This window comes from Rhea americana, unplaced genomic scaffold (genome assembly GCF_003343005.1).
Source record: "Rhea americana isolate MKP2758 unplaced genomic scaffold, rheAme1 scaffold_164, whole genome shotgun sequence".
Classification (NCBI taxonomy): Eukaryota; Metazoa; Chordata; class Aves; order Rheiformes; family Rheidae; genus Rhea; species Rhea americana.
Window position 1 is genome coordinate 1,914,337 of NW_028185750.1, and position 9,878 is coordinate 1,924,214.

A 9,878-nucleotide genomic window follows, 5' to 3' on the forward strand; every position below is an offset into this window, starting at 1 on the left:
CTCTGTATCCCTTGTCACCAGGGCCCCCGCCCCACTCAGTAGCGGGCCCATATTTCTCCTAGTCCTCCTCTTGCTGTTGATGCATTTCAGATATAGAGGATTACGTAATTCTCATTAATTCTGTATTTCACCCAATGTGGATTATACTAACTGTTAACAAAGTGATGAATATATATGATTCTACTGAACTTTTTACCTTAGTTTATAACACTTTTTAAATGCCTGTAACTTTTTTATGATTTGAAAGGTGAAAACTAGGCTCTGACGTAATAAAAGTGCAAGTACCTGCTGAGCAGCTTGAGAAAAATGTAAAATTGGAACTTAAATAGGGAAATCACCTCTGTGTGAAACTAAGTATGTGAATAATTCATTGCAAGACAGATCAAAAGAAATTTTATGAACTTACATTGTGTATTGGTATGTAATGTACTACACTCATTAATGTTTGTTTTCAAAGTATCTCTGTAACATATTTAAAGAATTTAGAATGCCATTTCAGAAGAAAATAAAACATGACAAAAGCCCAGTTGAATTTAGAATTCAGAAAATACTCCCTTACTTCAAATATGTAAACTTTTCTCCTCAAACTTTAGAAAAAGAAATGGTTCTTTCTTAATTACTGATCATTTAAAAAGCTACTGACTTCCAATATTGTTTGTCACTCCTGTGAAAAATGTAGTTCCTGTGCCTAGAAGTGATGTTTCTGTGTATTCCTTAGAAACCAAGCAATTTTTGCTGGTTTTTGGTGAGTTTGTGATGAGGAATTTTTTTTTCAGCTACAAAACGTAAAATTCTACAATGTTGACGTTATTCTACATTGGACAGTTTGAAAACATGAAGTTTTTTCTGGTATATTAAAGTAGATCTTGATCCAAATAGCCATCCTGTTGCATCCATGTGGAGACTCCAAAAAAAATCTAAGGCTTTTTGAAGACGCAATAGTCCAAATGTATATTACAGTGCAGGGTTGGGACCTTAAGGAATTCTCAGTGCTGTTTAAAAAGTAAACAGTAGAATTTATCTGAAATCTTTTCAATCTTGTACTTTAACTAATGTTAATAAACATTAGTTTATTAACAGCTGTTATTTAACTTTAATGTGTTGTGTGCCTTTTCTAACTTGTAGGTTTCAGTGTTCCCATGGACAAGGCTCAGTTTTACTGATGCCCCTTGTCAAGCCCATCTTGTTCTAAACAAGACCGAGTGAAGCAATTAACTCATGCATATGCATCACAGTATTTTTAATAACAGTGGGGAGACTTGCAGCTCTAGTAACAGAACAGCAATGTTTATGAGCTCTGTAGTACAAGAATTTCTTTACTGTGAGAGTGACAGAACACTCCAACAGGTTGCCTAGAGAGGTCATGAAATCTCCTTCTCTGGAAATATTCAAAACCTGCCTGGATGCAACCCTGTCCAACATGCTCTAGGTGACTTTGAGCAGGGAGATTGGACTAGATCTCCAGCCTTACCCATTCTGTGATTTGGAATTTTAGAAAGGAAGAGGTGCATTAAGAAATATGCTGGGGAWTAGCTATCTGTTGTCAGGAAGTAAAATGCAAGAAGTCTGTGTACAATGACATAATCCTCCACTCAGTCTGGCTCAGCTGGCTTTTAAAATTATCTTTAGAAGATTACTGATGTATATAAAAGCATCTGAAAGTAAGAACGTGTTTTTATAGCTGCAGTTATGTGCTATTTGTTTATGCTTCCATGTCCTGTCACTTCAGAATCTTTTGCACTGGTATGTTTTTGGGGTTTTTTTGTGGTTTTTTTTTNTTTAGCAAGTTCAGAAGTGTAAGTATCATAGTGACCTATTTTTCTTATTTTTTAAAAAAGTTTTTTCATACTTTTAGTAATACTCTGCACAACTTGCATTTATTTAGAGCATTTCCCAGTGCTAATTCTACTTCCAAACTCAAGAAGACGTCTAGCAGTTCTGGTAAATTCTGAAAACATTGATGGCTGTATTATAATACACATTTTTCCTTTGTAAAAAATACTGCTGACATTATTCAAAACTCTGAACCAATGATAGGTAGATTCTTCATAAACTAATAATCATATTTATCCATAACTTAAGATCTAAGCTGAAAGGGCATTTTTCTTTTTTCTTAACAGGCAGCACTTTTTCAAACATTGTGCTATTTTGGATGAGGATGAATTTAATCTTAATTTGAGAATGCTCTCCTTTACTGTGAGACAGTCAATAAATTAGCGTTTGTTGTTATCTTTGTACAACTTCATCTTTTAACTTTTAATAATCTCCTTCATTTTACTTTCTATGTAGCTTCTGAATCGCAAAGATAAGGCCAACTTTGAGAAGTTAGACTACTTGCTGTCTAAGGAAGATAATTATAAAAGGACACGAGAGTATATCAGAAGTTTAAAAATGGTTCCTACCATTCCATATTTAGGTGAGTGTGAACATTGGCTTACTTATCTATGTAAATATACAAAAAACCCTAGCTCATTTTGACAATAACTTGTGTAGCGTGTTGTGCAGCTGAAGAACACTACATATAGAATGTATGATTCGCTTTATTTGATATTCGGAAAAATAAAATCTAATGGAGATTTTTAAGATACAATACTCTCTAGGATCACACTAACTTGTGAAAGTTTCATGTTTTACTGAACTTTTGAACCATATGTGTATCACCTGTTTACAGTGCACTTGTTCATTAGAATTCAGAAGAGTTTTAAGTTTCAGAAATCTTTCATTACAACAKGGTTTGAGACCTTACACCTATAGTTTACTAGATTGGCGTTTTAGCTACCTCATAAGCTGATATCTCAAAACTGTAGTTGTTTCATGACAATTTCRCGTGACTACGTTAAAAAGAGATGCAAACTGAAAAGGCAGTCCAATATGTTGACTTCTCTTTTCAGGACTCCACTTTTATTGTTCGTGGAGGCACACTATATCATTGTTTTTCTAACTGTTCTTTCAGCTCGCTATTCCTGCACGTTACTGAACTGTATTAGCATTCTTGAGTACTGCAGTCACAGATTCCTGCTAAGAAAGGCCCTTCATTGTAATGGAATGTCTTTCCATTGGTAGGGATTTTAGCAGCCTAAGAAGTATTTAACCATGTCTTCAGTAAGCAATTGTATAGCATAATAGAAACAGGTTATTTATTTTAATTATTTTCTAGTGCCCCAAAAAAAGGCAAACAGTGCTTTTTGTACTGCGGTCTACAAGTATAAAGTATGTTGAAGTAATTATTTTGAACGTTCTGTAAATATGACTCAGAAAAAAATAAATTGAAATGAATTTGGAAATTTCCATCTCAGATGTTCAGCACAAATCATACATGTTTGGTAAAGTTACAGGCAACAGAATACACCATAAAGAAGCATCTTAAACATTTTTAACTGTTGGTATACCGGAAACTCTTTTTAATGCAGCTTTGTGCACATCTAACGTCATTTTGTCTTGCACTTCAACCACATGAACTCCACAAAATCAAATGTGAAATATGTCTTTACCTAAAATGCTAGTTACCCATGCATGTTATTGCTGACACAGGAATTCTAGTTAGTGGTCTATGATTACAGCCACATGTATGAAAAAACTTAGGTATTCTAGGAATGATACCACACAGTTTTTAGGCTTCTTATCATTGTGATGCTTTAAGCAAACTGAGATTTTCACAGAATTTCAAAGAGATATGTGAGGGAAATTGTTTTATTGCACATGCTTTTTAGCATCACAAGCTTATTTATAGTCTTAAAGCATTTAAGGGACTCTTGGAGAAAAGAAAAAGACTTGTTATGGATGCATAAGTCCTTCAAACTGGTCAGTAGTTTAGTCTGATTTGCAGCATGTTTTTTAGTATCTTCATCCCTTTAGTTTTTTCACTTTTGATTCTGTTGATTTATTGCATATATAATGGAAGAGATCCATGACACATGGTTTACTTTAAATCATTTCAAAATAATAGCTCTTTTCCCCTAAAGTGATACATATAGAACCATCAGGATAAGATCCTTCCCAAATTGTGATTTGCAGAAATGCTTTTGYTCTTTAACAAGAGACTGTTAGAGAAGCAAACTGATGCCAGATGTAATGATCTGAGCATTGCTGACGAATATGTTAACGTAGACAGCTTGACTTAAAAGTTGTAAGGGGAGTTTAGTAGCTTAGGACYTAAACAATATGAACAATTATTAGAAATATTTTACTTAGTGCATTTGTGCTTATAAAGAGGAAGACTTAACGCAAATTCAGGAATGTCAAACTTTAATACTTTTTGGGTACTGGTTTTATATCAACGTCCTGCTGGTTAGACTCCAGCTCCATCTTCATCTTTCTCTTACCTAGCAGCTAAAAACAGACTCAGCTTTGAATTCAGTCTTGCTTTGATTTGGGTCAAAGTTATAAAACGCTATCTGCTATCTACAGTTGATGGTTCATTTTACTTTGGTTTTGTGACAATTTATGCTGTATCCTCTCTGAAGAGTAGAGGAAGTCTTGATGGCTTTTGCAATCTCTGTAAGTAGATTTTTGTTTATAGTCTTCTCATCAGTGCTCCCCACAGGACTTTCTCACAGAATATACATAAAGTGTATCTTACTCTGTTACCTGCATTTAAATTGAATGATGTGTCTGGAGAGTATATCTGTCTGCAAGTTTGAGGGGAGACAAGTTCCTGCTTTATCTGATGATTCTCAGTGAATTTGTGTGCTGATGTGAGAAGAGTGACCTTGTGTTCTGCCTTACTGAGATACACGCCTAAATGTGAATTGTCCAGTTTTCCTGTATTCTTGTGCTTCAGCATCAGCTGTAGTGGTGCTAGGAGAATTCTAAGTCTCTTAGCACAAACTTTGTCTTCTGTTTAGGCTGTGCAATCCAGGTATGTTGTCAAGTCCTGTAAAGTTCTGACTCTTGGATCCCTGAGGATTTCAAGATGCAGAATAGGTGGTGCTGTGACATAAGATATATTTAAAAAAAGAAAAAAAGAAAAAAGAAAAAAAGTAGTCAAACCAGATCTTAAGCCCCAGATTTTCACCAAAGTTTATTATACAACATGAGTGTATAGTTGGGGAATTTAAAAACACATCCTTTTACCTGCAGAAATTGGAATGATTTCTTGAAATTTCTTTAGTCTCAAAGAAATGCATTATTTAAGAATTAAAAACAAATACTTGTCTTTTTAAAGAAACACTAGTTAGTTGCTTGCTTTTTGCAGTTCTAGAAACAGTTTTTGGCAGCAATAATAAGCATGAGCTGTCTGTGTGTAAAGACAATATTTTGAGTTCTATGAGAATTTTTTTTTTTTTTTTTTTTTTTTTTTTGAAGACTTTGGTATATGGGTATATGGCCAGATATGGCCAGAACAAAACCAAAGCTCTGACAAGAGATCACGTCCTCGTAGGCAATGTAGGTGTTTAAGTATTCAGAAAGTATTTGAGTAAGACATGTATTTTTGAGAACCTGCCTACATGATACTTTCACTCATACTTTTTTTATACTCTGCTACTCTAAAATTCTATTACCTCCTGGATCAAGAAAATGTACATCTGAAAGGAAGACTTTCAGCAATGGCAAAGATGATATTCGATCACAGATCCTTCAAAACCTGCAAATTATATCAATCCAGTTTACATTACCAAACAGAACTTTTAACAAAATAGAAACCTGGAAACTATATATGCACACACTTTTTGTACAGAAGAGAAGAGAAAACATGCATATATTTTTGGAATGAGTATTTCTATCAAGTGCTAAATATATTTAGAATTCAACTAGAAATGTAATAAAAGGAGACCTACAGTTAAAATGGTGTATAATTTTGATTGTCTCCTATTCTTCTGCGATGTACAAAGAAGCCATATGACCAAACTTTTCAGTGTTCTATCTAGTAAAATGTCTGAGTACCCAATTTATTTTTGAGTACAGTCTGAGTGGTACTAGCCTTTGATTTTTAGTGCACTGTCTGGTTTGCTGAGTCTATAGGCAGCATCAGACCTAGACTCCTATCAGAACGAGGCATCTGTGACTTTAAGGATTACCATTTATTGGGAAAAATAAGTGCTAAATCCTCCACTTTGTTACTAAGAACTGTAGAAATAATAGGGTAACACTAGAACTCTAGACCAGCAGCTCCAGAAGTGGCAAAATCTTTTCAAATAGGACACTCAAAAAGGTATCCTCAGGTTATGTACAATTGCTATACTGCTTCTCTTCTATCATGGAAATTCTGATTCAGATTTTGTTTGAAGTTAGTAATTCGGGAAAAAAAAACAGATGAGCTCTAAAAGTTTGGGGATTCTGTTTTGGGAAGTAGCTATGTTACACAGTCATGTCATGATCTATTTTTTAGCTTAACTAGTAGTTTAGGATGATGTTAAGCTGGAGCTAAGAAGTATAAAGTAAAAGTATTTTTAAATCAATGCACTTGTATAACTAGAGCTCGAGAACTCTACATAGATTTCCTGAGCCAGAACTGATGTCTTAGTATTTAGTGACCCTCAGTAGATTTCCATGAACTTGTGCATTCTCTCCTGTATAAAATCCTTGCAGCCCTTCAACAGGTGGCAGGGATTKCCTCATTTCTGTCAAGTACCACATTCTTTTGTTTGACTTCAACATGGTATTTTCCACGTTCAGTTAGTGTCTTGTTCTCTATGCACCCTCTTCAGACTACTCGTGGCTTCATAGGCCTATCTTATTATCTCTTGTCATCTTCACGCTGTATCTTCAGTTATTTTTCTTCCAAAAAGAAGAATCTTGTCTTGGTTGATCATAGGCATGCCACTCAGTATATTTGACCATCCTTGGCAATCTTCTCTGGCAGTTCTGTATCCTTTCTGAGAGGCAGAGAGTGGGCATGGACTGCACACAGTATTCAAGAGGAAAGTACACCTTGGATTTATACAGTGACTTCAAAATGTTTTGTGTTCTATTTAACAATTCCTAACATTTTGTTAGCTCAGCATTTATTAACAATCAAAAAACCAAATTGTTTTCCAGAACTATTCATTGTAGTCCCAAGAATTTACCTTTATTGGCAGTTACTAGTTCTTTTCATTTAACATGGAAGGTCAGGACTTTTTTTCCCTGTTTGTATTGCTGTGACTATCTCTGCAGATTTTTATCTGCTGTGTTATTGCCCAGTCCCTGTCTTGTAAGTCTTTCACGGTCGCCCCTTGTCTTTGCTACCCGAATCAGTTAATATCAACAGCAGATTTTTTTGTTCCATTTTTCACTCCCTTTTTTCAGGTCAATTATGAATATGTTGAACAGCATGAGTCCCAGCACAAGTTCTTGTGGATAATAACAGTGCTGTTTATGTAAAATATTTCTTATTAAATAAATTTGACAGCCATTCCTAACTGCCACACTCATAAATAAATAAATAAATAAAAATGGTGTGAGTTATCGAAAGTTCCATTGAAATAGCGTAAGATCTGAAGAATAATAGCTTAGCTTATCAAAAGAAAATGTTCAAAAAGGATTGATTATGGTAGGTAGATATCTTTTTGGGGAAGACAGTGTTAAATAGGGAGAAGCTTCTTTAATCTGTCTGCTTAAACCAACAAATAAGATAAGATATTTAGGTCAGGAGTAAGTCATGAATTTATTGCATTGAAGGAGAGTGACGAAGTCTCTGAATACTTGCAGCGTGCATGGGACTCCCACTCACAATACTATAAAGCCTTATGTCTCTCACTGCAAGACACTTTCTTCCTGTTAACTCATGGGTTATTAATTCTCATTCCACCTGGGGCAGTCTATGAGATTGTTTGTGATGCTCTGGAGAATGTACTGGGGAGCTAAACTGCTTATGTTGCCTGAGCACTCTGGTTTATAGAACTGCCTTACTACCTTGTTTGAGAAAATGCTGTGATACTACCCAGTTACTGTGAGATCATTCCAAGCTATGTTTAATTAAATTTCAAATGAAATTGAAACATTCCAAATGAATTCCCAAAAAAGTGTTACAAGACTAACAAAAGAAATGGGCAATGAAAAGAAAAAATCCCAATATTTAGATACAAATTTAAATCTGAAATCCCTGCTGATGTCCAACTAACCTATATTAGACTTCCTGTCCTGCGTATGTTAAACCTGAGGATTCATCCATCACAGAGAGCACCTCTCCCTGGTGATAGCAAAGATGAGGCTGCATTCTTGCTCTTTTCAAGCAAATATTTCCTCCTTCCTGAGATATACTGTTCCTTCTTTGGGTAAGCAGACAAATACTGGAAACACTCATTTCACATATTATGGCTTGAGGTTATGTGCTTTATTACATTTAAAACTACTATTTTGAAACTTCTATCAGTTTTTTTTTTTTTTTNAAAGAAAGGAAAAAAAAAAAACACAAAATCAGCAAGACTGTGGTCTGGAATGCTGGAAGCGTTTAGCCACAGTTTGGTCTGAGAAATAATAGCAGTCTTGTTTTGAAAATTCATTGGTGCAGTCTTTTTCTGTGTTCATTGGAGGTGGTCTTTTATACTATAATCTCTATATCATAGAAAAGACAAAGATGAGAATGTTCTGCTACATTCTGTAACTTTTTCCTTAAATTCTAATTGTGGAGATAATATGGAGGACTTTGATAAATAAAACAGTTTCTGGAATGAGCCTGTATGAAATTTGTGCATAACTGAATAAAGCATTGTATTCTGGAGCAACTTAAATATTGTAAGATAGCCTTTTGTGTAAATGCTATAGGTAGAACTCTACTGTTTAGGTCTTGATATACTGTTAATATATTAGTTATGATATTTTCTTTAGTATCATGAAAAAGGTAATGATATTTCAAAGTCAGAAGAACAACCTAAGTATTAGAAGACTTTGCAGTGTCAGGAATGTTTCTATGGTACTATTGAAATGAAGAAGGAGCATAGGAGAATTAAAGCTGTTAGTACTCTTCTGCATTGTGCTGCAATTTTGTGCTGCTGTATAAATTCACTTCATGTGCTTTTGTTATTGATAGACAGGAAAATGTTTTTGTATGTGGGGTGGGGTTTTCTTTGATAATTTAGTCCTATCAACTTGTCTGTGATGCATTTCTCTGGGAAGTGATAAAACAAGACTGTAGACAAAACATGATGAAAAAGTAAAACCACTCAGTTTATCGTGATGAAATAGTAAATTTAGTGCAAACCAAATTCTACTATATGAATATGAAAAAAATACACATAGTGAAAATTTTGCAGATCTATGATTTTAGTATATTGGCAAATAAGTTACTTCACTATATAAACTCCAAATTCTGTATGTTTAATTTTTCTTGATGAGCCAGGCTCTGGGTTTGTTCAAAATACTTTTATGTAAATTTTATGCAAAAAATATCATGCTAATGCTTGGATTCTTTTTTTTTTTTTTTTTTTTCCCCCCCCAAGGGGGTTTATCTGACCACATTTTAGCTGAGTTTTGAAATAACGATATGGTTCTTATTGTTGTCCTGCTGCTGTGATCCACATTGAGCCAAGCATAGTTCCAGTTGCTAAATAGCTTTCCTGAACTGGATTCATGTAGTACATAGACAGCTCCTTACAATGCATTTAATTTTGGTGATTTGAGATCTTTAAAACACTTTCCTACAACACTTATTCTTTCATGATGTAAATTTGACTCTCYTAATATTGTAGGAGCTAGCTTATTAGATAGCACTATACATAAATTCTGACTAGTTTCAAGAGCGGAGCATTCTTTCAGGTAGCCATGTTTATATATAAAGGGATGTGTATTTAAGTAAATTTTTTTTTTAGTGGATACTATGAGCTTGTTAGTTTGTTTTTTAACATTTTGTATTACAGCAGCCTTCAACTTAAGTGATTTTGGATTTTTTGTGATATATAATTGTTTTAATATATACACTTCTACTCCAAACCCATATTTCATTTACCTTCTCTTYAGAA

At 34.3% G+C, this 9,878-nt stretch overlaps 1 protein-coding gene across 2 annotated transcripts in view; it reads left to right on the plus strand.

Annotated features, from left to right (window-relative positions):
* Positions 1-9,878, plus strand: part of RALGPS1 (Ral GEF with PH domain and SH3 binding motif 1) — a 127,464-nt gene that overhangs the window by 25,322 nt on the left and 92,264 nt on the right. For both annotated transcript variants that reach the window (XM_085300495.1, XM_085300496.1), the window contains one exon: positions 2,290-2,416. In XM_085300495.1, the coding sequence (XP_085156621.1) occupies positions 2,290-2,416 (127 nt within the window). The remainder of the gene's footprint in view (positions 1-2,289; positions 2,417-9,878) is intronic.